The sequence below is a fragment of the Fundulus heteroclitus genome, unplaced genomic scaffold (genome assembly GCF_011125445.2).
Source record: "Fundulus heteroclitus isolate FHET01 unplaced genomic scaffold, MU-UCD_Fhet_4.1 scaffold_39, whole genome shotgun sequence".
Lineage (NCBI taxonomy): Eukaryota > Metazoa > Chordata > Actinopteri > Cyprinodontiformes > Fundulidae > Fundulus > Fundulus heteroclitus.
The window spans coordinates 440517-468362 of record NW_023396803.1 but is presented as its reverse complement, the minus strand read 5'-3'; the positions used below and the strand labels follow the sequence as shown (position 1 = coordinate 468362).

The window sequence follows — 27846 nt, the reverse complement described above, 5'->3', positions numbered from 1 at the left end:
TATATATATATATAAAATGGCATTAAATTTATTTCTAAGAGCCTCAAGAGCATTAAAAAGCATTAAATTAGTTAGTTCACCACCAGATGGCCAAGAGTGATTTCTCTAAGCACTTGATTTTTTTCATGCTCATTGAGAAAAGAGATTCAGAGAAAAGAAATTGTAACCGTTATAGTCTTGTGCATGTAAATTTCAATGTCTTGTAAATTGGTAAAAATTCAGGCAATTTTGACCTAACTGAAATCCTTGTTTAGTCTGCATGTGCTTTACATATAGTGGCCATTTTTATTAAGATTGAACAATATTTGTGGAAAATACATTGATTTCTCCATTTTACAAACTTTAAAAAAAAAACATTGTGTGCAACTTTCAAAAACTTCAATACATGCAGTGAGAAAATTGTTACACGTTATTCAACGAATACATCCTGAAAATCTGATCTCATTGCACCAAAACATTGATTTTAGGTGAATTTTTCTAGTTTTGTCAAACAGACCAAGGTTTTTTACTTTTGGAAATAGGCCCTGCCCACTTGTTTCAATCATTACCATATTTAATACTTTAGTTCAGGGCTATGATTGGAAGGGAATAAAGAAGATTTTGTAAAAAACAAATCAGTCATTCTTGCTTAGTCGATTTCTTGACATCACAGCGCCTCCTACTGATGGACGATCCTCGAACACGGGACACGAGTGCAAAATCTTATTTGGAGGATGGGTTATGAAGGACATGTTAAAATCTGTTATGGTTTTAGAATAATCAGCAATTACATTTAGAGCTAGCTAGCTAACAATCACTTATTTTAGCATTACTTTTCAAAAAAGTCAAATTAAAAAATCTGCCGCCATAGCTTTTTTAGTTGTCCATTACAGGGTTATAAATGGAGTTTTGCACGGATTGCACAAAAAATGTACGAGGAGTTTAACAAGAAAGGTTTAACCTTTGTAGCCATGTAGTGCGAAAATTAGCTAGTCAACGAAGGGTGTGTCCATGCACTTTCTGATGCAGAATCATCCAATAAACAATGTGATGTGAAGTTTTTGAGTGTGGGACCAGTAGTTTGGTGGTTACAGGCTGAAACGCAGTGTCCTTTGTTAAAGTGCCCCCTAGTTGTTGAGGGGTCTGAAAGTCTGGGTTTGAGTAGCGGTGCACATTCTGTACTTGGATACCTGAGTCAATCGATTTGTTACAAGTCCGCATGGGCTGCACAAAACGATTTAGTGGAGAATAATAATAAAGAATAATGAAAAACCACACGAAAAACAATAGGGTTCTCCGCTCACAGAGCAGACGAATGGCTATGCTTTGCATAGCCTGTTCTTTCTGCTCTGCGGGCTTGGAACCCTAAAAATGAAAAAACACACGAAAAACAATAGGGTTCTCTGCTCACAGAGCAGATGAACGGCTATGCCTTGCATAGCCCGTTCTTTCTGCTCTGCGGGCTTGGAACCCTAACTATTAAGATGCATCATACTGAAATTAAAGCAGTGTATCATTCACCCTTCCTTTTTTAAATATCCAAACATGATTTAAGGGACAGAGTTTGTTATGTGTTTTTAATGTTACACAAGACATAAAAAAAATATGTGTCTCGTGTTTCAATCGTAGGCTAAGCTTAATACGGAAAACGTAGTGTATACAAATGTGTGAACGCCTCTATTCATACCTGCATGCTGAGCAGACACGTACATTTTAAACAAAATACAATACAAAAGCCAAACGGTGGTCTTTCAGCTAGAAATGCATAATCTCTCCTTTAGTAAGATTGATTGCTGCTATACCTGGAAGATTGCTTTATGGAATTTCCTTGTATCGTAATGGTAATGAGAAATGTTATCTTAAATACCCATAAAACACCTTTTGAAAAGTTCCTGTAAAAAACAGAATGAGCAATTAAAGGGTAACAATACCACTTTGTATGACACAATGTGTGTGTTCTTGTACTTGCTTGTACTTTTTGCTAATTTTAATAGTGAAGTGAGGACCTTTTGTCGGTATTCACTTTTATTCTGGTCTTGGGGTTAGATCACTATGGCATGAATTAAGTTCAGGTTAGGGTTAGGTATAATATGGCTAGGGTCAGGGTTAGGCCATAGAAAGACTGAAAGATCAATGAAGGTCTATGGAAGACAACTCACTATGTACATTAAACAAGAGTGTATGTTTGTGTTTGTGTGTGTTTTTCCGTGTCTGTTGAATTTGGTGTTGTAAATTGAAAGATCTTTGTTCAGTGCACAGATTTAACACAAATATTTAATGCAGAGCTATAATTTATCGTTACATGAACAAAATAGTGCTGTGAGTTGACCTGGGCCCTCTATTTTTGTTCATGTAAAGGCATTTAAGAGGTGGGAGGTGTTTCTGCAAGGTATGCAAAGTAATTCAAATCCATAGCTTTTGTTAACATCACCCTGGCTGGGGATGATTCTAAAGAAACTTCAAGGCCTATTTTATCACTAATCTTCTTTGCAGAGTACCAATATTCAGATTGGTCATATCTTCTTCATTGCTTTGTTGTTTTCTACAAGTTTGACATTGGAAAGCTTAGATTCCACACTTTCAGAATCTGCAAATAACCCAAAACGGCCCCGGTGAGACTTGTTTCTGGTTTTACTGTGGCCTGTAACATTTGTCTTAAAACCGTCTGAGAATTGAATGGTGACTTGAAACAGTACAAACTAGGCCCGCATTTTTGTATGAATGCGTATGAAACCTAGCGCAGCAGGTCTTGGTGATATCACAGTAAAATGGGCAAAAGGCTGGGCTATTTCTGCCCTGCGATGGACTGGCGACCTGTCCAGGTTGTACCCCGCCTCGCCCATTGACAGCTAGAGATCGGCACCGGCACCCCTCACAAACCCAGCAGGGATAAGCGTGTTAGAAAATGAATGATGGATGGTCTGGGCTATTTCTTTTCCCTTGCCATCAAGATCTTTGCCAATTGGTGCCAGAAAATGCTATTATTGGGCTTTCTTCGTCTGGAAACAAATGCTTACAACCCTTTACGGGCGCAGCCATGATGAAGTGGTTGAACGCACTCAGCTGACAATACAGCGATCTGATTGGCGGAGCAGCAAAAATCGAATCACGTGACCTCTTGGACCGGAGCGCAATAGTTTAGATTTTTTTTATCAGTAATAACTTATTAATGTGCAAGTGAAAACGTGGGAACATTGGTGTTTTGAGATCACTGCTATGTGTAGCAACTTATCCAAGAGCAAGAAAGTTGCCCCCTGACAGTTCATACGAAACTTCTTAAGGAGACGTCCTACAAATTCTGGCCCACGGACTAATTATATGCTTACATTATTTGAGACGTCATCAGGAGTGCCAGGCTATAAAATCCTGGATTAAAATTGTATATTATGTAGTGACAAATAAAATAACACCTGATACAATTGTGGTAGAGTCATGAAGGCATTGTGCAACTCTGCAGGTTTCAGGTTGATGAGGCGAAGGTTGGATCCCTGGTTCAAGAAGTGGAGCTGAAGAGTGATCAATTTGGCTCTTCGGACGCAATGACTCGCCTGACGCACACAGGAATCCTGACCACACACACACACACACACACACACACACACACACACACACACACACACACACACACACACACAAAATGAAAATCTATCATGCATGAGAAAGTTATTAGAAGCACTGAAAGAAGCTGAAATACCTTGGAGAAACTTTCTGCAGCATCCTTGAGCAGATTCAACACCTTGACCAATGAGCTCTTCAGATCAGGAGTTACAACTGTTTAAAAATATTCAACAAGAGTAAAACTTACTCTGCAATTAAAGCTAGTATTGTGCATCTGATAACAGACAATACAAGCCATTTTTGCAGAAAAGTTTTAGTTTTTCAACCTTTGTACAGCTTTTTTGCTCACCCCAATCCTGAGATTCAATCATCTTTAGCTGTGTCTTGGCAGCAATCTCATGGTTTTCTCCAATCTCCCTCCTCATGCTGAAACAAAGCGCCACCATGTTGTGCTTCTCGCTATCAGCAGGGAGGCAGTGTTTGATGTAATCTAGCAGAGCAGTTTTTAATGTAGATCTCTGCAAAAGGATGAAATTAATGACGGGGTGATATCTTGGTGAAATACAAACTTTTTTTTGTCAATGTGGCAATAAGAATTGTTGTCTTAATGCCAAAAAGAGCCTAACAGATTTTACTTTCACAAGTTGAGCCTCACTGCTTTCGTAATATACAAGAAGCATTATTACAATTTATGCTGGGACTATTTCATGTTAAATGGACACTGAAACAGGAAGGCAGAAGAGAAAAAAGGAGAGAAACAGATGAGACAAAATGCCTAAAAAGGAGAAAAGATGAAAGAGATAGAGGAGAGAAAAGCGAGAGAGCAATATAACATCCTCTGGGTCTGCTTCTTCACCTGCAAAGAGAGATATGAAAAGAACAGCAAAACCAGCCTATAAAGTATTACCGGTACAAACAAGCAAAATCTTGATACCATCACTAAAATGTCACTGTGTGTGTGTGTGTGTGTGTGTGTGCGTGCGTGTGTGTGTGTATGTGGTGTGAGCCAAACCTGTCCTCTCTCTCTGTCCATCTTCTTTCTGAGTAGCATCTCAAAACAATGGTTCTGATGGAGCAAATCGAAGATGTACGTCATCTCATTATACCTGCCAATACCGGTCAGCAGACGCACCTGCACATACACAAACACATCACACAGAGAAATGCTGACCAGATAATGTTTGTCCATAAAAATTTTTAAACACAGAATATGATTATCTTTTGTTTAAACCAGTTCTCTACATTGGGGGAGTGGTGGCCTATTGGTTAGAGCAATATGCTTGCGTTCTGAGAAGGCTGCAAGTACCTGGTTAAATCCCCAAATCAACCCTATCCACTGTCCCTCTTCTACAATGAATCCATCCCTTAGGGAGCAGTAATCTGCCAGTGTGCAGCGAATGTCTAACATTCTGGAGCTAAGAGTGTTGTTCCGGGATCCAGAAAGGCAAAATGTGGAATTTGATGCGGGAATTTGCAGTTTCTCCGAGACACAAGCATCATGCGCAAATAACAATGTCTCCACTCCCCCTAAAATGTGACTAACATTTATTTTTTATTGAATAATCTTGTTCTGGCACTAGTGGCTCGTTCTTCTCAAAGTAAGCTCACTGGAAATAGGGTTTGAAACAGGGGGTAGATATGAAGCACAGGACCTCAGGCCGGAATTTACCCCAGGTCAGCTGCGTCGAGGACTAAGGCCTCCATATATGGGTCATGTTAACTACCCCTACAACCATCAGAACCTTCCCCCGACTAACATTTATTTTTTGCAAGATTAAAACGTGTTTTTTTCGACTGGTAGGAATCCAGATAAGGGTCTGAATGTATGTTTCTGAACAGACACCATTCTAGTGTTATAACCAACATTACTAACAATTCTACAAGTAAACAGCACATTCAGAGATAGAAAAGTGATTAATAGGTAGACCCTAATCTATAAAAGTTCACCTAGAGGTGTCAAATTGTCTTGTTAATTGCTATTAATTTATTACAGTCATATTTATACTGTTATGCATTTTAGCATTTTTAACCACAATACCAGTGGGTTTGCTGGTGCAAATGGTAAATGTTTGTGTGTGTACAACGCTTTATCAAGTCCAACGACCCCAAAGCGCTTCACACTTCATGTCCATTGTGTTATTTACACATTCAACCCCTGACGGTGGTGATCTATGTTGGTAGCCTGACAGAAGCAAGGCTGCAATTCATTGCCGCCATCAGGCCATCTGACCATCGGCAGCAGGCAATGCGGATGAAGTGTCTTGCCCAAGGACGCGATGCGGGGGGTGGGGGGGGGCATGCAGGTAAGCTCAAATAAACACCTATCCACTTTAATGAAATAAACTACTGTCATGTGTATAAATGAAAGAACATACAGTTGTTTCTTGTTGGTACAATTCAATTTGAAACTTTAAATATTCAGTTAGGTTTATTTTGTAAGTTTATCCACCTGTGCATGTATGTTACTGAGCTATTTGGTAGTGTGGCCTATATTTCTTGCTCTGTAGTGCTGCCTGCTTTTCGCCATCAGGAGTGTGTCATGGATGTCAATGATGATGATCCAACCTAAATGGTAGAGTTCAAGAATTTCTTCCAGAGTGACCTGGCAACACGACAGGATTGATACACCACTGAATCCATGTTCCAAGGATTTGAATGTCTTCCAAGAAAAAGTGGGAACAGGTAAAAACCATAAAGATATGCTGGACTACTCAGTCAATTTTATTAAATAAAACTGTATCTATATAGCAACACAAAGCACTTCATAAAATAAACTGCCAATTACACTAAATTGAGTATTAAAAAGAATTAATTCATGTACCTGTCCATCTCTCCATCTTTTCCTTTATTCAGGTGTGAACCAGTCTGGAGAATATGCTCCAAACAGCAGAGTCCAGAAGAGCAGCTACTCTCCAGCCCGCCACAGAGGATGATGAACTTGCTAAAAAGAAGAAGAGGAGGACCACTCTCCTGCTGGGGTCAGACTCTGACTCAGAAGAAGATGGAGTCTGGAGAGCTGCAGCACTACAGGGCAGAGCCCTGCATTAGTATTGATGACTGCCCCCTGCAGTGGTGGTATGTTTACTGTAATGCCATCTTATGATGTGACAGACTCCAGCTCCTAGCATGCAACATGGTCAATCTGACCACCAGCTCCCAGAATGCAACATGGTCAACCTGACCACCAGCTCCCAGCATGCAACACGGTCAACCAAACCACCAGCCCTGGCAACGTTATCTCGTTGCTATAGAATGACATAAAAGCGCCCGGCGAGCTCAACCCAGTCTTCTTTGCTGGCATTTCGCCAAATTGAGCTGTTCCTCCCGTTGGGATTTCCCCCACGTGGTTCGATTTCTCGCTGGCCGAAAGCTTCCGAATCAAACATTCCCTTTATTTCTATGCAGGACGTCGACTTTAAAGTATTCTGAATTAATTTTGATCCTACTGGGAGCCGCCATCTTCCAGTGATCGTCATGAACTCCGCTGCTATTTTGGCCAAACGAAGCGTCTGAAAGCCCCAGAGACTGTGTGGGTTTTCCCTTTTTCTTCTGCCATTCACGGACGCATGCCGGCATCGCAGCTGCAGGAGGCTCGTGGATCCGGAGCAGGGACATCCCCACTGAGGCAACGTCAGAGTAAAGAAAGGATTTTACTCATATTTCTGTTTTTCACCCATAAGGGGATATATTTTGTGCCTGGGCAGAACCTATTAGGAATTAGTTTAATGCTTAATTATTCCGAGACGGGTATGTTTTAATGGTGCTGGATATTTCTGATGTCTGTGCATGCATTTCATAAGTGATTTTGGCTGTGTTGCTTTTGGGATGAACTGGCTCCGCCGAGAGCCGATTTTCTCTCCTCTTCCTTTCTTCATCTTTTGATTTCTTTGTCTACATGTTCAGTTTCACGCACTTTCTTTGAAGTCCTTTGTTCAGGAGTGAAACCGCCTCCTGATCAAAGCCCGCCCTGCACTAGGCGTGTGGGCTAGATACGTCATTAGGACCTCCTCGTCACGCAAGGTCGTAGGTCATATGTCGTCATAGTCGCCATCTTGGAAAGGTGCAAATGTAGCTCTAGACGGTTAGCTTAGTGTGTTGTGGAGTACAGAAGCGTTCCCCATCTAGCTTCAGGTTTGTTTTCTCAAAGCTATTTTGTCTTTCAATGCTGCTATGTCAAAGTGCCGACTTCTTGAATGTGATGTTAAATGTTGTGTTGTACATGATGATGTCAATAGCCTAAATGGTCATATGAAGTTTGCTTGTGTGATGTCATCTCCTCACTGGTTTTTGATTGCTGCATGGACAACTTCTCAATTTGCAAGCTGGTGCATAAAAGCACCAAGACACACAAGAAAAAAAACAGGGAACAGAAAAAGGTGAGTTCATTTGTGCTTCAAAGTTAAGTTGAGGGATTCTCTCAGCACTTTTTAGGTGAGATTTCTTCAGTCCTTGACGTGGCTGACCTGGGTTTGAATTCGGCCTGAGGTCCGTTGCCGCACGTCTTCGCCCCTCTTTCAAACCTGTCTGCCTACTTTGTAAAAAATGTGTCATAAGTGCCACAAAAACCAAGGAAAAAAAAGGCAATAGCCTAAATGGTTATATATATATATATATATATATATATATATATATATATATATATATATATATATGTGTGTGTGTGTGTGTGTGTGTGTGTGTGTGTGTGTGTGTGTGTGTATGAACAATGTCTCAGTCATGTTTACTTATTGGTTTAAAACAATGAGGTACGGTTTGGAACTATTTTGGTTCAGAGTGTAGTTCGTGTTTACTTCCGCATACCTGAGCCAATCACATGAGAGTCCCCAAGGTTCCCAAAATTTGGTATTTTATCTTTGCAAAAGAGCACCAGCCAGCTAATATGGAACCCGGTAAGAGACGCGGACCAGAAATATAACAGAATGCATCATAATATACCTATTTTGTGGAAGTAAAAATTCAGTGGAACAACGGACCGTTGAGTAAATGGGGGGTCTCCGGTAAAAGCATTGTGCATGCGTTTTCTTCCAATTTTAATTACTAGGTGCCATTATTACTTATTTTTCCTTTAAGTTTAATCATTTTTATTTAGAATCAAAGCGATTTGTTTCTATTGTATTCCATATTATCTCTACCTTAACCTAACCTGACAATGATTCAAATCAGAACACTTAAAAAATTGTTATTTGCACACAGTATGACTGCGCAACCACGCACACAAGCTGGGACGGAGTGGCAATTTCTCCATTCTGTCCAGAATGGGGTTGTTTGTCCTGCCTGTCTATGTGTTGCCCTGCAACAGACTGGCGACCTGTCTGGAGTGTACCCCGCCTCTCGCCCAGTGAACGCTGGAGATAGGCACCAGCAACACCCGCGACCCCATGAGGGATTAAGCGGGTCACAAAATGGATGGATGTCCAGAATTGCTGTTCAGTCCAGTGCCTGGGGCCTGTCTTGTTCATGGATTCTTGTAAGTTAGGGAGTTCATCATGTAAACTAGTGGGTTGCCGATTCAATCCCCCGCTCTGACTGTCTCACTTTTTGTGTCCTTGGGTAAGACACACTTCACCCAACATTGCCTGCTGGAGGTGGTCAGAAGGCCTGTATGGCAGCCTCGCTTCTGTCAGTCTGCCCCAGGGCAGCTGTGGCTACTAACATAGCTCAGCACCATCAGGGTGTGAATGTGCGTGTGAATGGGTGAATGACTTGATTGTAGTGGAAAGTGCTTTGGGGTCATTTGACTTGATAAAGCACTATACAAGTACAAGACATTTACATTTTACCATTCCATTACACTTAAAGTTAAACTGAATGCCTCAAACAGGATTACAATAGGAGATGCAACTCTGAAATGAGCTGCATGGAGCCAACCACAGGTGGGACTCTGTGTGTGCACAAGAACAGGTGGAAACAGAGCATCATAACCCAGGCTGAAGTTAGCGGTGAGGCCTGAATGCTGACTCAGAAGATGGAAAAAAGTGTTTCTCAAACCAAGAAAATATACGTCTATTGATGCCAGTAAGACATAGTAATAAGCCTCTCTCTTATCTTCTACATTTTCTAATTTTATACATACAGGTCTGAGATTTTTAAAGTTACATGATTAATCAGACAAATATATAGCAATTAATCATAAGTATACCATTACTTAACTGTTATTTTTCTGAATAATACATGCAATATGTAAAAGGATATTAAGGATATAAAGATTAAAATTTTTTGTGTTTTTACTTGTGTTATCACTACTCCAAGCTCTAAAACAATACAGGAGAGAGGAGCTGTTGGAACTGCGAACCATCCCCAGAGTACACAAACCGTACTGACCATCGAATCCGGACCTTTGAGTACCCCGACCTACAATGGACAAAGATACTTTACTCTATCCGCTCTCGAGAACCAAGAAACTGGGTAAGCAAAGAAGGAGAGGGCGAGTCTGTCGGGCAGGCCTGTTGACTCGGCTAAAAACTAATCCATACAGACCAAAAATTTCAAGCCTCTCTCTGGCCAACGTAATATCCCTCGCTAACAAACTTGACGAGATCCGGTTAAGAATCGCTGCGCGTAAAATGGACAGATGTGTAGCAATTTTCACAGATTCACGGTTACACGGCAGCGTCCCCAACAAAGGGGTAGGATTGGAGGAGCGCACGTTCAGGGCCGTTCAAACAGCAGCTCCGGAGAGAAGCAGAGGGGAACTGGCAATTTTCAACTCCTGGAAACTCCTGGAGACTGCAGTCCAAGCACATCCTACCCAACCTGGAGAAGGCACTCTACCATTTTCTGGCTCAAGACCATGGTCTCGGGTTTGGAGGCATTTTTCCTCATCCCAGCCGCTTCAAACTAGGCTGCAAACCGCTCCAGTGAGAGCTGTAGATCACAACCTGATGAAGCCAATAGAACCACGTCATCTGCGAATAGCAAAGATGCGATCCTAAGGTCACCAAAACGGATTATCTCAACACCTTCGCTGCACCTAGAAATTCTGTCCATAAAAGTTATGAACAGTGACAAAGGGCAACTCTCACTGGAAACGAGTCCGATTTACTGCCGGCAATGCGGAACAGTGTGATTCCTCTGTAGTTGGAACACACCCTCCGGTCCCCCTTTTTGAATAAGGGGATCACCACCCCAGTCTGCCATTCCAGGGGAACTGCCCCCAATATCCACGCAATGTTGCAGAGTTGCGTTAACCAACACAGCCCCACAACATCCGGAGCCTTAAGGTACTCAGGGTTAATCTGGTCCACCCCGGGGCCTTGCCACCAAGTAGCTTTTTAATCACCTCAGTGACCTCAGCATCAGAGATGGGAAAACCCACCAACACGCGACGTCCTGAGTTGAGGTCAGCAGCACACCACCCTGACTATAAATACTGTTGGTACTGCACTGTTTCCCACTCCTGAAATGCCGGATAGTGGACGAGAAGCACTTCAAAGTCTTTCTCCATGGCCTCTCCGAAGTCTCACCATGCCCGAGTTTTTGCCTCAGCGACCAGTCGAGCCGCCTGACACTTTGACCGTTGGTACACATCAGCTGCTTCCTGAATCCCACAGGCCACTAAAGCCCGATAGTACTCCTTCTTCAGCTTGACAGCTTCCCTCACCGCTGGTGTCCACCAGTGTGTTCGAGGGTTGAAGCTGCGACATGCACCGATAACCTTGCAGCCACAGTTCCGACTAGCCATCTGAACAACAGAGGGGCGGAACATGGTCCATTCAGACTAAATGTCCCCCGCCTCCATCGGGATGTGTTCAAAGCTCTCCCTGAGGTGAGAGTTAAAGCTCCGTCTCAACAAAGTCCATCATTGAGTTACAGCCAAGGATGTCCTGGTGCCAAGAGCACATATGGACTGTTTGGCGCATAAGCACAAGCAGTCAGAACCCGCCCCCCCCCCCCCCCCCCACACGTAGGGGAAGGGAGGCCACCCTCTCGTTCACCGGGGTAAACCCCAATGTACAGGCACCAAGATGAGGGGCAACAAGTATGCCCACTCCTGCTTGCCGCCTCTCACCATGGGCAACTCTAGAGTGGAAGAATGTCCAGCCCCTCTCAAGGAGACTGGTTCCAGAGCCAGAGCCATGCGTTGAGGTAATTCTGACTATCTCTAGTCGGAACCGCTCAACCTCGCGTACTAGCTCAGGCTCCTTCCCCACCAGAGAGGTGACATTCCACGTCCCAAGAACGAGCTTCTTCAGCCAAGGATCAGAACGCCACGTCTGTTTTTAATAAGTGGAATCAGGGACTGGAAAGATTGCCAGTAAAACAAAACAGGTAAATGAAAGAAAGAACATCAGAGAATCAAATTTAATCAAATGTTCAGAAATCTATCATCACATTTAAAATAGATGTGTATTTACGATCTTATTTCACTAAGATTTCAAAAAAATCAACTGTATAACAGTGTCCTTTTTTGAAATGTAAGAAATTGGGACCATTATGCATTGGGTGTGTAACACTGACTAATGTATCATTTAAAAAGATCTTTCACATAAGTCTTGGCTTTTTCCAATATATCTATCTGGAGTAAGTTACTTTTCTCAGGGACCCTAAATTGTTCATGAAAGAAATGAGGAATATAGTATGACAATATATTTTTACTGAGAATAACAATATTGGCATTTCAAGTGTAAATAATTATACTATATCTAGTCACAATAACAGTAAATTAAACTATTAGTAATAGTACCAATATATTTATCATTTAACTAACAAGACAAACAAAGGGGATTCTCAATTAGTTGAAGAATGAACATTAAAAGTTTTTTTTTAGTTGAGAAATACCTCATTTTCGGTCTTTCTCTGTGTTGTAAAGCTACAGTAGATTGACAGTTCACCCACATAATGTTTTTTTTAACTTTAAGGAACATTTGGAAAATAAATTAAGAATTCACCACACGAAGGCAGGTTTTGATAATCAAAAATTGCTTGAGAAAAACTCATCAGACAACTTGCACTTAGTTTAAGGTCTCCTGTGCTACCTTTCACTGAAAGGACTGAGTCCTTTGAATGTTCAGCTCCTCAGTTCAGTGGATCGAGAATATACGCACAATATTTGGAAGACCCCACCTCAATATTCTCTTTTTCGGGAGGCATTGGCTGTTTTCATCTAACCTGACTCCGCCAGATGGATTTGCTCCGCATATCCATCTGGAAACCTTCCGTTGAAGTAATTTTGGGAAGGGGCGAAAATACTGGTTAGCTGATTGGCCTATGTTGGTGATAGACGGGCCAAATAAACCAATCAGATCAACGAAGCATATGACGTACTAACAGCAACGACGAAAACACAACCACAAGCTCTTGCCGAAACCAGTCGGGAGAAGAGCAAAAACATATTTTCCTCTGAGAAAAGCCTTCAGAGCAGTGTTTTGCTCTGTAATTCCAATAAAACTTGCTCGATAGCCACGCTAACGCTAGTTTCATCGGCTGAAGCCGCCATGTTCTTTAGACTGAACTGTCGCGCTTCTCGTTGGGTCACACCTCAACCCGCCTGAAAGCCAACGCTGATTGAACGTTCGTTTGGTGAACTGCTCCAAATTTTCTTTAACGTAAAGTAGCCAGACTGATCTGCGAGTGAAACCTTGAAAGCTCGCGAGATCAGGATGGTCTCACGAGGCTAGTTTTCATCTTGGCAAGGTGTTAAGTTATTTATTTGAAATTCAGATCCAAATTGTAAGTAATCCAACAACGACAAAATCATGCTGAAAAATCAAAGAATATTAGGTTCAACCTAAACATCACAACCAAATTTAAAACGAGTGAATCAATTTTGTTTTACGACTAGATTGGGGACAGCATCTTGGTTGTATGTGTAGCTGGCCATTCAATCATTGTATCTTCTAGGCCCTCTACACCATCTTTTCCTGTTCCCAGAAATACACACATCAAAGCATGTTTTTGACACGTTTACATTAGATATAGATTTATAATATAGTTTTTAATATTGTTTTTTAAACCATTTACCTTTCAAAGAGGCAGTTTTCCTGAACATAGATAACACCACCTCACAAAGACTGTCACTGTCTTTGTCGGTGTATTTCTAAATAAAGTATGAGAGCTGAATTGGGATAAAATAAATCTCAGTGCATCATCTGATGGCTGTATTCAGCAGGATGCAGCACGCTCTATGTAACAAAGCTCAAATACTCTCACACTGGTCCTTGACCATGTCAATGCATTAACTGTACTCGGATGGCCTCCACAGTCACCAGATCTTAATACAACAGAGCAGCTTTGATGCGGTGGGGCACAATATTGTAATCATGGACATTCAACCAGAAAATTGAAACTTACGTATGTAACTACGGTTCTATGAATCCTGGATGACCACCAGAGGGGGGTGCTGAAAGCATGTTCCCTTTGGGTATGCGCAGTTCGAGTAATTATACCAACAGAGTCACACCTGTGACGCCGGATGACCACTCAGAGGCTATATAGCCTCGTGTCATCCTTGGCTCTGTTCCTACAGAATCTTCTCGCAGAAGCAAGGATTCTGAGTGACAGAGAAACTCTGGCGGTCATCCGGGATTCATAGAACCGTAGTTACATACAGAACTTTCGTTCTATTTCATAACTCCTGACTGCCAGAGGGCGGTTTTGATAGGGCTGGACGATATAGAAAAAAAAGCTTATTGATAAAAAAAAAAGCATATTAATCGATATCAGTAATTATTGAAAATATTTAAAACCATATTTTATGTGTAGCTCTGCCTGGACATTTTATGATATTGCTAAATGATTTAATTTTAATAAAGAACACAAACACAGAATTCCAATTAAATCTTTATTTAACCAACTTTTTTAACCATAACATAATTTTTTTTAAAGAAAAATGACTTAAGAGACCTCAGTTATGTTATTAAATACTGACAAAGAATAAACTAAAGTGACCAGTAAAATGACCAAAATAAATATACCAAATAAATAAATAAAATAGCCTATTTAGGTGAGAATAGTACACTAGTTACTTCTCAGGTTTCATAATTGAGAGGCTGACGCAGGGCTGAGGTCCGAGGTTGTGGCGTGGGAAGACACAGATTGCAGCTCATTTTGCACTGATTCCCTGCACTCGTTACACAATTTAGGGAACGCTGTTAGAGAAAAACTTGCATCCTGGAACTTTATATCGCGGATCAAGAGTGGCAAGTAATTGTTTGAAGCCAGGTTTTTCAACTGCAGACAACAGCAGCATATCCATCACTATGAAGCATGTTACTCCATGCGTGATGTCCTTACGCCGCTTGGAAACTTTTTGATTTTATCACAAAGAAGGGAGCCCAGTTTAGCTGCTATACCTGCTTTGTTTTGGAAGAACTTCCAGAAGATTCCTACGAAGACGCGGAGCCGCGCGGGGCTTACACAGCTCGCGATGCTGCGGGTGTGAGCGGCTTACATGATGAAACAAGTTGGTTGCATTACCAGACTTTGTTTTTACCGGTTCCTTGCAAGTTTTACAAATCACTGTGGTTTATTTCTGTCAGACTGGCAAACTAGTAAAACCCCGTTTTGGGACCGTTTCCTCCGCTGCTCCTTGCTGCGACATATTCACATGCTCTGTGTTGTGGTTTGAGAGGGCAGTGCTTTGTGACGGCATGCCTGGGTCTGCGATTATGATTGGTCGAGAGGAAGTAGTGACTGTAGCATCAACTAATATGATAGGCTGAAAGGAAGGAAGGAAAACTGTTTCTTTATTGAACTTTTATCTACCCTTTTTTTTCCTATCGCGCCACACGTCTATCGATCGATATATATTGATTTATCGTCCAGCCCTAGGTTCTGAAACCACTGAATGACTAATGCCAACCATGTCACAAGGAATCCTGAGCACAAACCTCACTGAGAGGGCCCAGCAGAACCTTGTAAAAGGACCTGACCCAGTGGATGAGGGGCAGCCACATGGACATTGTAGAACCTTATGAAGGTCGGGGAAGCCCATGATGCAGCAGTACCTATTGCTTCCAGCGGGACCCCTCTCACAGCTACCCAGGAAGCAGAGACGCTCCTGCTGCAATGTGCCCTCACACTGGCTGCCAGGGAGCAGCGACCTGCAGCGTAGGCGTGGCAGATGACACTCACAATCCAATGGGGCAGACGCTGCTTGGTAAGAGGACAGCCTAACCTCGGACTCCCATAACATAAGAAAAGCTGGTCCGAGCGTCTTAGATTCACGGTGGCCGCAATGTATGCCTCTAACGCCCTTACTGGGGACAATAACTCAGAACCATCCTCAGTTGCACCTGACTGAGGCTGAAACCGAGCCAACCGCAATGGCTGGTTACGGTGAAAAGGAGACAACACATTAGGCACAAATGCAGTATTAGGCCACAGGGTAACACCGGAACCATCTGGAGCCCACCTGATACAGGTAGTGCTGACAGAGAGAGCATGTAGCTCGTCGACCCTCTTAGCTGAGACGATAGCCAACAGAAAAGCAGTCTTGCAGGAAAGCCACTTGAGGTCTGCTTGAGCCAAAGGTTCAAACGGAGGGTGGCACAAACACTCCGTAGAGTAGACCAAATCAGCGAGAGGGGTGGAAAAGCATACAGGAGAGCCCGTGGCCATGGATGGGCCAGCGCGTCCTGGCCCAGTGTGCCCGCCACCCCTGTCAGGGAATACCATAGGGGGCAATGGGTCGACTCCTCTGTGGCGAACAGATCTACCTCTGCCTGACCAAAGAGGTTCCAGATCATGCGCACTACGTCGCGATGAAGAAACCACTTCCCCCAGAGCAGGTGCCTGGCAGGATAGAGAGTCTGCAACCTGGTTCTGCCGTCCTGGCAGATACACTGCGCGCAGGGTGGGCAGACAGGAAAACGTTCATTCCAGGAGATCCCTGGACAGCTCCAAAAAGGCGTGCCGACCTGGTGCCTCTCTAGTGGTTTATATGGTAAACAACAGAGGTGTTATCCGTCTGCTCCAACACATGCCTTCCTTCTAGGTGAGGCAGAAGGCACCTGAGGGCCATGTGCACAGCCCGCAGCTCCAGCATGTTTATGTGCTCTTTGCGCTTCCTCGGGTCGCAGAGACCCCAAACCGCTCTGTGTTGCCACACTGTGCCCCAGCCCATGGGGCTGGTATCTGTGGTGACCACCTCCCTTCAACACACCACTAACCCCATTGGAACACCACTCGACAAAAGGGTCCTGTCTCACCAAGGTGCTAGGGCACAAAGGCACATCCTTGTCACCATGAGCCTGCGACACCTGTGCAACCTGGCGTCTAGGCGAAAGCTGTTAAGCCACCGCTGTAAATAAAGCAGAAGGAGCAAACCCAAGGGCACGACACGAGTGACTGATATCAGTTTGCCCAGCATTCGCAGGAAGATGATATAGGGAAACTGCCTGCCCAGCCTGAATCGACTGACAAGCTGGATTTTGTCATCCACCCTGTGGACAGATGGATAGGCCGCCATCGCAGTGGAGTCCAGATGCACCCGAAGAAAAGTGGTTGTCTGAGATGGAACCAGACAACTCTTTGCCAAGTTGACTTTGATGCCCAACAGTGACACCTGACGAAGAAGCCGGGACGTATCTCAGGAGGCAGCTACCTGAGAGGGAGCGCAGAGAAGCCAGTCATCAAGGTATGGAAAAATCCTGACTCTGGAGGCCTGCAGAGGAGAGAGGGCTGCTTTCATGCATCGAGTAAAGACCCTCGGGGAAAGGGAGAGTCCGAATGGGAGCACCCGGAATTGCCAATGGCGACCCCGATAGGCAAACCTGAGAAAGCGACGATGTTCTGCAGCAATAGGCACAGGAAAGTAGGCGTCTGTCAGATCTGACGTAAACCAATCCCCCGCCACAACGGTCTGAAGGACCTCTGCTGTGGTGAGCATGTGGAAGGGAAGAATCTTTAGGTACTGATTGAGTCCCCTTAGATCTAAAATGGGGCGAAAACCGCCCGTCTTTTTTGCCACGCGGAAATGTGTCAAGTAGTAGCCTCTGGGTTGCCGCAGAGGATCTAGGGCTTTGATTGTCTCCTTGGCCAAAAGGGTGGAAAGCTCCTTGTCCAGTGCTAGGGATTTCACCGGGTCCGTGATAAAAATCGTTTTGACCTGCCGTGAAAGGGGCCGCCGTCGGAACTGGAACCTGTAGCCATGGGTTAAGGTGGCAACCACCCATGGATCCACAGTGTGAGCAGCCCAGAAATTCAGCTGCTGATGGAAAAAATGTCTGATGGCTGGCCTAGTGGCATCATCTTCTATCCCCCCTGCCCCTGGGAGCCTTGGGGGGAGGGCTTCCAGGATCTGAGGCCCAGGTCTGTCTAACTGGGCAGCAGACCGGCTCACGAAAGTCCCTGCTGGGTCTCTGCCGCAAATCACGGGGATAGGAACCCCCAGGTCTATCACCAGTTTGGGGCCGTGGCCGAGCACCAGAGGTAGCAGCAGGGCGCCCTTGAACGCTGGCTGATCTGGCATGCCTGAACAGTCCGCTCCAGCGCCTCCTGGGCAGCTGACCCAAACAACTCCCCTGGCACAACCGGGATACCCCTGAGGGTCCTACGGCATGCCTCGGTGAGAGGAGACTATGCAAGCCAGACCTGACTACGAGCTTATACAAGGAAAGACATGACGCGGCCAAGCTCTCTGGTCATCAGCGCAAAGGCCTGCAATGTTGCGTCACTAAAACCAACTGCTGCAGCTGCACCACCGGCGTCCTGAACAGATGCAGAGAGTTGGGAGTTGGCACACCTCATGTGCCAGGGAGTTGCCAAGGCAGCCAGCATGCGCTTCTGCATTGTATGCCTTACACAGAAGGTCATCTGTAACCCGACATTGAGTCCGCGGGCATCTGACGTCAGGACGCAGGGTTAATTTGGTGACACAATCAGTGAAGCGATAGCGGGTTCAACTGCTGGCATACGGTCCAGGCCGGCCTTCGCCGATTCGTTCATGGCAGCTAACACCCGACCGTCAGCGGAGAGCCGTGACAACACTCTTGGGTCCCGCCAACAAGCGTGCAACTCCTTAACTGGGCCAACCGAGCCACTCTCGCTGCATGGGGCATAAAACTACAATTCATGCAGGGGTTCACGGCTAGCGCCTCCACAAGTTGCTCACGTCCAAGGCAGGTAGGGCACAGCTCATGGCCATCCTCTGCCTGGAGGGCAGCCCCACAATCCATGCAGCAGTGGGAGCAATCCATGTCAAAGGCCGATAAGGCTCAGCCCAATTATAGCAGAGCCATGAAAGAGGCTGCAAACACAAGGAGGCTGATACTGGGAGAAGGGGCGAACATGCCACCGTCACCAGTCATAAAATCAATAAACGAAAGAAACTAATAATGTTAGCCATACTCAAACTCTGGTAAATGAAGTTTGTCACACTGGGAGAGGGGGTGGAAACGCGGCAGTCACCAGGTATAAACTAATAAACCAAAGGAGCTAATAATGTTGGCCGTACTTAAACTCCAGTAAATGAAGTTGGTCACGCTGGGAGAGGGGGCGGAAATGCTGCCATCACCAGGTATAAACTAATAAACCAAAGGAACAAACAACGTTAGCCATATCCAAAGGTAACACTGTAACAAGAAGCCGTGAGCTGGGTGGGGGGGGCGCAGGCTACCGTCACCAGTAAACAGCAGACTTACCTTCCGAAAAACTTCCAACAGATCAACCAGTTACAGCCCTGGGAGGGCGAAGGAAAACCGCAACTCCAGCGAGAGATGGGCCGTCAAACAAACAACGGGGAAGATAGCGAACCGCTTGCGAGAAGAAAAAAGGAACAGAGCCAAGGATGACATGAGGCTATATAGTCTCTGAGTGGTCATCCGGCGTCACAGGTGTGACTCTGTTGGTATAATTACTCAAATCGCTTGTCACGTGTGATTGAATTGCTTTTATTAGGTAATTTAACATGTGTTATAGACATCTCTAAAGAAAGGCAATTTTATAAACCTTGCATTTTTTAAACTAGTGTCTCACTACAAACCAATTTCAATTCCAGCTGCTAGTCTTCACTTCATCTAAGGTTTCCAGCCCCAAAACATTATGAATACAACAACATTAGAAGAAACACATTCCCACAAGAATGGGCGAGTTTCTGAAGGGAAACTACAGGACACACATCCCACAGGTCTATACTTTTACTTTTATTATTTATGAAATATTATTCTGAGAAGGTCTGAGGCAACAATTAAAAAATAAATATAATAATTTCTTGTTTGTAAATAAGTCTTGAGGGCTCACCAGCAAGCTGTAGTGCTCTCTTGGAGCCAGGTAGTTATGGCTGAGATGACGAGAAGCTTGGAGAATTCGCACAATCCCCTCCATGTTACAAGTAAGACTGAAACAGCTGTGAGCCACAATCAGCAGCTCCACAACTAAACAGGACAAAGAAGAAGAAGGACAAGTGAAAAACTGGTTAACTTATTCATATGTACTGGTACATAAAAATAGTACCTTAATGAAACTAAATGATATTAATTATTTGATTTCAATCATATCTGTAAGTGTTTCATACTGGAGTTTAGGTCCCTCAGTGGCACAGTGTTGAGGTTTTCCAGCAGTTTGAGTCCCACTATGTTAGGATCATCACACAGTCTAATCAGCAGTAAAAGTGACTCCTGCCCCTCTGATGGTCTAAAAATCTGCTTCTCTCCTGGATGAAACATGTGCAGAATAACATGAGAAAAATGCTAAGGGGACAAGCAGTCTCTGCTATAAGAAACTAGCCTTCTAACCAGGCTGCTGTTCTTGGGTTGATGCCAGGAGGCCTTGAACCACAGCATTGGAGATCAGCTCAGCCACAGTGTAAGCGCTAAGACTCTGGGCTTTAATGAAGGTCTTGGCCATCCTGAACCGATCAGGCTGCTGCAACAGCAACAGCTTCTCTAGCACAGAATGGGGATGCTCTCTGCTGATTTGACTGAAGGGGCATTGCAACTCCTGAGGAAGGAAACAGAAAAACAATCAGGTAATGAATGACACAAAAACACTGCTGTGTTTTGCAATTAAGATTGTCAAAAACAATTCTGATGGATGACATGAATCACAAAAGATGTAAATTGCAGAAGCATGTAGTTTAACCCACTCGTAAATCTACTTCTGATGTTCCCCTTCAGACAAAGTGAAAACTTAATGTTATAAACAAGTCCACAAGAAGTCTTTGTGTTATAAGACATACCATAGTCTATGGATGAGTACTGTGGAAGCAGAATTAATGTTCTGTTACAACACCAAAAAGCTTGTACTGTGTTTGGTAGGTAATATACTTCCTATCGGTTACTTTAACCATAGAGATAACTAATGACTGTTTTTGTTTTTTTAACAAGTGATATGTTGTCAGGATGCAGCCTGTAGGCAGCCTGCCTTCTCCCTTCCCAGCGCAGCTCTGATTGGGAGCACCTGTCAGGCTGTAATCACCCCATGACTGGTTCCACCTGTTCTCACCCCTTCATAAGATCACCTCTGTTTGTTCTTCGTTGCCAACTCGTAATGTTCAGCTACTCCTACACCATGCCTGTCTGCTCCTGTCCTACCGTTTTGGTTCCCGTCTGGTCAGTTTAGTTTCTGTTTCATGGACAATCTACTCCGTTCTGTTCCTGACAGGCAGCTTCTGCATCCTTCATCTCCGTCTGGTAACTGACTCTGGTTCATGTCATCCATCATCCACCATGTGCAATAAACTCTCTTAAACCACCTCTGTGTGTGTGTGCTGTGTCCGGGTTCATCCTAGACAAAATCATGACATATGTATGCAAAACATATATAATTATAAACTATTATTGTACTAGGACAGGGGTCGTCAACCTTTACCACTCAAAGAGCCATTTGGACCCGTTTCACACAGTAAAGAAAACACTGAGAGCAACTAAACCCCTTTGAAATCTTAAATGAAATAACACTGCATATAACAGTTTTTTTTGTCTGTGTGTTATGTATAAACAAACTATACTGTCTTACACTTATGAAATCAATGAACGACTACAGAGGAAATTAAATTACATTTCTGCATGCATAAAAACATTTTTAACTTGGAAAAAAAGACGTTGGGTTGAAGGTTAAGTAAAATACTTAATGTCTATTTGAGTCCTTGTAGTAATGAAAAAGACCCCGCCACACTTAAATTATCCACTGGCAGCAAACAAAAATGCTGTTCCCTCTGTGCGTGCCGTCATCCTTTTAATGGCGCCATGCAGTCAGTCTTCAATCTGAATGTTAAAATGTCTATTTCACTGAACAAGACAACAAGCGGGAATCAGAAAATTTCTCTCTCCTCGCTTCACGTCGTTTACGTCAGTAGATTGAAAATTTTTATGTGGGCCTTTTATTTTATTTATTTTATCCTGCCAAGGCATTGCAATGCGGAGCAATGAACTGCCTCATGGTGCGTACCGTAACGTCAAAAATATTAACAGGAAGTAACACTGCAAATTTCAGGTTCCTACGGTCTTCACAGCCCCTGCAGCGGCCGTCGAAAGGTGCCGTGTTAAGTCAATGGAGCATGTCCCTAGGAGCCTCTGGCAAGTAGCGTTGTCATGGAGACTCCCTCACAGCTGCAGCCCTCTGTCTTAATTATCTATACCTTTATCATGTGGGATATTGAGTGCAATGTGTGATTTTAGTGTCTTTGGAACATTTCTGCAGCATGTAGCAGAGGTAAAAAGCGGTCCAAAATGGATGTTTGACACCTCATAAAATAGACATGCTTTATCCGACATGGCCCAGATTTGTTGTGGAGCTTTCTCTCTGAACGAAGTACAGACTCTGTCAAGCAGAAGTTGGTAGGACCTTCCTAAAGCTACTTCTGGTTAGCAACATGCTAACCGTTAGCTGCTAACAAGGTTGTGTTCAGTATCACTGGTTGATGGTACTCATCAGCAAATACTTAATGTCACCAAAGGTTACCAAAGGCCATGGGTCAGATCTGCCTCCTTTAGCAACTCAGCCTCATCAAATCTGGGCCCAGAACTCAACATTTGACCAAAATGGTGTGTAGTGCCATTTCCCACAGGTGGGTGGTGCTGTATCGGCCTGGGGGGGTGGGGGGGTCGTGTCTGGGCATCCTGCCAGGTCTTGTTGGAGTCAGAGGCCCAATAGGAAAGCATGTGAAATCCAAAAAGGAACAGAAAAGTGACATATGCCTGATAGTCACTGGAAAATTTTAAAATGTTAAGAGGAAGTGATTGTGCGAATTTCAGATTCCTACATTCATCAGAGCCACTGCAGTGGGCGTCGAAAGTTGCCATGCAATGTCAATTACACATTTCTCTGGCCTGTAGTAACCTCTGGCCAGCACAGTTCCGTTGTCATGGAAACTCAGTCACACCTCTGCTGCACACATGCAGACACTGTGGGTCAGAGTCTGTCTAATTGAAATAGAATGGAATACTTTGCCTTGAACAACACTCGATATTTCGTGAACCGTAAATGGTAGAGATGTAATTTTTTTCTGTGTTTATTTTGTAACGGATAGGGGAAGAAGACAAGCTATCAGTTTTTGCTGGGAATATTTTAATAAAGGCACAAATAATTATGATATAAAGGGGAGTTTTAATGGAAATGCAAAAATCCTCTAAAAAGGGTCTCAAACAAATGGCTGTAGCTGAAAAAGTATAAGAGATATCAAAATAATTCTTTCACTGTGAGTATCAGCAGGCTTTTGAGAACTATGGTGCTTATTTTAATGTTTGTACAAAAATCGGTGTAGGCACAGTAACGATGTAAAAAAGTGGATCATGTGGAAGTATGCAGGTCCAAAGCGTTTTCAGGATTTTGCACATTCGCTACTCCCGAACAAATTGTTCCTGCGGCAAAACCATAACAGTTATCCACAAAATTCCTTTTTTTGTGAGTGCCAGAAGGGTCGGGACATTCATGTGTGAAAGTATCATGCCTGTATATGAAACGGTTTAGGAGTAGCGACGATGTGAAAACATGTGTTGTTTGGGATTGTCAGATGTAATTTTTCACAACGGCTCCATAGGAAATGAATGAGGAGGGTTTTGAGTTTGTGGTGGTTTGAGGGGATTTGTGAAAAATCTATAAATCCCACACCAATGAGGGTTTCATTTCCTGAATCCAGACAAAAATACCTAAGTTTTTATGTATAATTAGTCTACATAGAGACTAATTGAGCGAGTAGGCTGAAGTTGTTGGAAGTTGTGAATTCTTTGAAAATGCCAGAGTGGGCCACTGTTGCTAACCGGAAGTTGCTCTAGGAAGGTCCTACCAACTTCTGCTTGACTGAGTCTGTATTTCCTTTACAGAGAAAGCTCCACAATAAATCTGGGCCATGTTGGGTAAAGCATCTCCATGTTAAGAGGTGTCAAATATCCATTTTTGAACCCTTTTTGCCTCTGCTACATGCTGCAGAAATGCTCCAAAGACACCAAAATCACACATTCCACTCAGTCCCCCACATAATAAATGAGTAATAATGAATAGGACAGAGGGCTGCAGCTGTGAGTTTGTTTCCATGACAACGGAACTCCATAGGCTTAACATGGCACCTTTCGACGGTCACTGCGAGGGCTGTGAAGACTGTAGGATCCTGAAATTCGCAGTGTTACTTCCTGTTAATATTTTTGACGGTATGGTACGCTCCATGCGGCAGGCCCCTTGCTAAATTTCTTCAGAAATTTTTCTAGTTTTATTTACAAGATTAAATTGAGTGACTCGGTCTCCCCATCGATCTCGCAGCGCCTACAAACAGCGCTGCTCTTGGTGCCATGACTCTGAACTATTACAGGCACTGAGGCCTATGACACGCCCACACCGCTGCAGGGAGCTAAGGTGTGTTGCCATGGCTGTGTTTACCTGATGAATGTAAACTCTGTGAAAGTTTTTATTTCTCTGATTTAATCATCTTTATGGATCGCTCTGTTACTGTTTTTCTGTGCCGCCAAAGTGTTGTCTCTCACTCGCTCGTCATCGGTCACAAATCAATTCAATCTGAAAAACTCACACGGAAAGAAGAGACAATTAGAAGAATTTATTGATACAATATTTTAAGACTTTGGCGCTCAGACCTTGGCAGGAAACATTCACGCTGAATTATAATTCAATATGCATAAGCAGGTGTATGAGAATAGGAATGATCCCCCAGGCCTGAAACTGGTGGTGGAGTGGAGATAGAAGAAGTTTGTTCAGTCTATATGATCTGTTTGAGCTAGATGTCCAATTTGATAAACACAGGTTTGCATGATAGTCCATGATGAGAAAGCTTGAAGCGACAGTGGAGAGGAAAAACTCCCCTTTGGGAAGAAACCTCTGGCAGAACCGGGCTCAACATGGTGGTCTTCTGCCGGACCGATTGAGATATGACAGCGAATTCTGTAGAGTCCAGGAGGAATTACACTCTAATAGGAACAAGGTTGTAGGAGCACATAGGAAAGCCAGATGGAGCTGCTGTGATGGTGGAGAAGGGGATGGAGGTGGGTTGAATCCAGTCATCAGAGTCCAGATCCGACATCGCATACGACTGCTTGCTTGCTGGGTAGAAGTTGAGCTGGATTTGAAGTTCTTTTAAGACGAATCCAGGACACCGATTTGCTTCGAGGAGAAGCAGTTCAAAGCTGATTGCTTGCGTTGGAGGCGAATGAGTCCTTTATTGATGGAGGTAAGCAATGAGTTTCTTCAGTCTGAATTTCCGCATTTAGCTTCATATTAAACGTCTTCGTGTTTGTATTTTGCGGCGTAAAGTGTGAGTCAGACTCAGATTTAGAAGCTGGTACATTAAATAAATAAAGTGAGAACACACGCAGGTGGATAATCAGAGTTTAGTCCATGAATCCCCCTGGATGGTCTCTGCTTCAGAGACGTTTCAGGTTGTGGAGGTGTGACTGATCTCTTTCTTTCTCTCGCTCCAGGCTGAGCCACCAATGCATCTGAAAATGCTCAGGATTCTGTTGTGGATGTTGTGCGTAACTTTATTGCAATTTAACTCAAATTATGTTCTAATCTTATTTCCACAACGAACGAATGAACAAACTAAAAAAAAAAAAAAAATACACATTTTAATTAAATACTCATTAATTATTTTCAAAAGCTGAGCCACATCAGAGGTATCAAAGAGCCGCGTGTGGCTTGGGAGCCGCGGGTTGCTGACCCCTGTACTAGGATTATTTCAAATTCAATGGATACAGAAACGGAAACAGAAAAGATAGAGAGAGAAAGAAAGAAAGAGAAAAAGATGAGTCAAAACATTAAGAGGGAGAAAAGGTGACAAAAATACAACATACAGTAGGAAAAAGAGAAAAGAAATTTGTGTAGAAAACCTGCTGACTGAATGTTGGAAGGTAATCACAGAAAACAATTTATTAGTCTTTACTGAAAACGGTGCAGACCTTAGAGAGCTGGTAGAGGCTAAGGACCTGTTTGCAGTAGTTGTTTCCATGGCGACACTGATTCACCAATTTCTGAATGTGGACGGTGACTGGATCTTCAGGGAGAGGCAGCATCACAAATGAGGACAGACTGCTGAGGGAGGGTGCTGGAATGGGCAGATAGGAAAAATATATAAAGAAGCAGTGAGGGACAGTGAGGGAGTCTTTCAGAAGGTGTGAAGGAAAACATACAGTGGGTTAGGGCCTTTGTTTCAGGTGCTTTTGGGGTCTCTTCTTTCGGTTCAGGTATCTGGACTCCACATGCCAAAGAATGGCAGCACAGAACCAACCACACATCTGGATCATGTATATTGAAATACCGGCAAACACGACTGGCTTCATGGATACTACCTTTATCTAGTAACTGACCAACAAGTACTGTCAAAACTCTCCTCTCTTCAGAACTTAAATCTGACTCAGCATCCAAATCATCCAGCTTCTCTGAGTGACTTGGAAATCCCTCCAGGCTCAGGTACTTCTCCCTATTCAGGTCTACTATGTTAGAGAATGAGAACTCCTTCATACACACTTCGTATGCATTAATTTCAGGTGCGGTGGCTGGTGATGGTAGGTTGAACATGTTCTCTTTCTCTATTGTAGTTGTAAGGATGTGTTTATCGATCTGACAGAGCCACATCTTTTTCTCCAGCCTCTCCAGCTCATCTACAGGAATATGGATTTGCAAAGAAAGCCAGTGTGCTGTGAGCTGGAGCAGCAAGCAGCGCTCTTGGATGTCTAGAACTTCTGTCTGAGTCTTGTCACCAGCAAGCGGAGTGATAACTTCAGACTGTGATAGAAAGAATTGTGAGGCTGATTCTGGATCACTACTGCCAGCTTTCAGCAGGTTGTGACACTTCGTCCAGAAGGCAACTCGGGTCTCCAAACGCCTCCACTGCCACTTGGTCTTGTGAACGTTTACTTCCTGAAGCAGCTGCAGGGGAGGCAGATACAGATCATGATTCAGTTAGCTTTGTTGTCATCAACATGTTTATCCATCCTGTAGTTATGTTGTAAAAATTCTAAATACAGTTAGCCCAACATTGGTTTATTGTGGCTATATCATTAAATTATCTCATGTTGTTTTCAGACAATATGTAATATAGAACATATTTCTAAATAAAAAAAATGGGGGTGATTTTTCGCAGCTCTAGTGGCTCGCTTTTTATGAAAGTAGGCTGACAGGAAGGGGGGTGGAAGAGGGGGAGAGACATGCGGCAAAGGACCACGGATCGGATTCAAACCCGGGTCGAGGACTAAGGCCTCCGTATACGGGTCGCACTACCCGCTGCACCTTGAGCGCGCCCCTATAGAACACATTTCTAAACTTTAAGTTTCCCTAATTTTCTACCCAGAATTTTACTGAGGCGCAAAGTCATGAATTGTTTATGCCCTGTTTATACATAGCATATTAGAATAGAGAGACCACTATTCCAAACTTTAGATACAATGTCAAAACTACTACTTCTGCAATGATATCAACTCAAAACATAGTAAAGCATTTGACACATCTTTGGGTAAGTTGGGCCAACTGCAGCTGATGTTAGTCAAATTTGACACAATCTGAGTTCGAGTGGAGCACGTAGACTGGAAAGAGGTTAGTCTCAGGGAGAGGACAAAGAAAAGTAGAAGACATCCTACAGATGTAGGAAAATCACAGTAGGGAACTGTCAAAGGTGATTGATCCTTTGTTTGTAAACAAATCATTAGATGTCTCCCACAACAGCAAACGTGGTGTAATAGTGAAATATGTGCTTTGTAACACAAAGATAATGCAATTATAAAATGCAGTTATTTATTTATTTTAGTAGGAGAGTAAAGGAAGAACAAGAAGATAAAAAAAGAAAGAAGAGGTGAAAGAAAGAAGAGATAAAAGGGAAAGAATGATAAAACGTCTTCCATCTGCTTCATCACCTGGAAAGAGAGATGTAAAAAGAACAGCAGAACCAACAGACACAGTGTAACAGATACAATAGAGCAACACCTTGATACC

The 27846-nt window shown here is 43.5% G+C and overlaps 1 protein-coding gene across 5 annotated transcripts in view; it reads right to left on the bottom strand.

Annotated features, from left to right (window-relative positions):
• The window catches only part of LOC105922165 (SPG11 vesicle trafficking associated, spatacsin), a 78625-nt gene that overhangs the window by 6825 nt on the left and 43954 nt on the right, over positions 1-27846 (bottom strand). For 4 of the 5 annotated variants that reach the window (XM_036130842.1, XM_036130843.1, XM_036130845.1 and 1 more), the window contains 9 exons: positions 26049-26787; positions 25818-25963; positions 20211-20415; positions 19991-20128; positions 19717-19850; positions 4550-4669; positions 3887-4055; positions 3674-3750; positions 3390-3545 (listed from right to left, as the gene is read on the bottom strand). In XM_036130842.1, coding sequence (XP_035986735.1) covers positions 3390-3545; positions 3674-3750; positions 3887-4055; positions 4550-4669; positions 19717-19850; positions 19991-20128; positions 20211-20415; positions 25818-25963; positions 26049-26787 — 1884 coding nt within the window. The remainder of the gene's footprint in view (positions 1-3389; positions 3546-3673; positions 3751-3886; positions 4056-4549; positions 4670-19716; positions 19851-19990; positions 20129-20210; positions 20416-25817; positions 25964-26048; positions 26788-27846) is intronic. The other variant, XM_036130844.1, reaches the window with a different exon arrangement.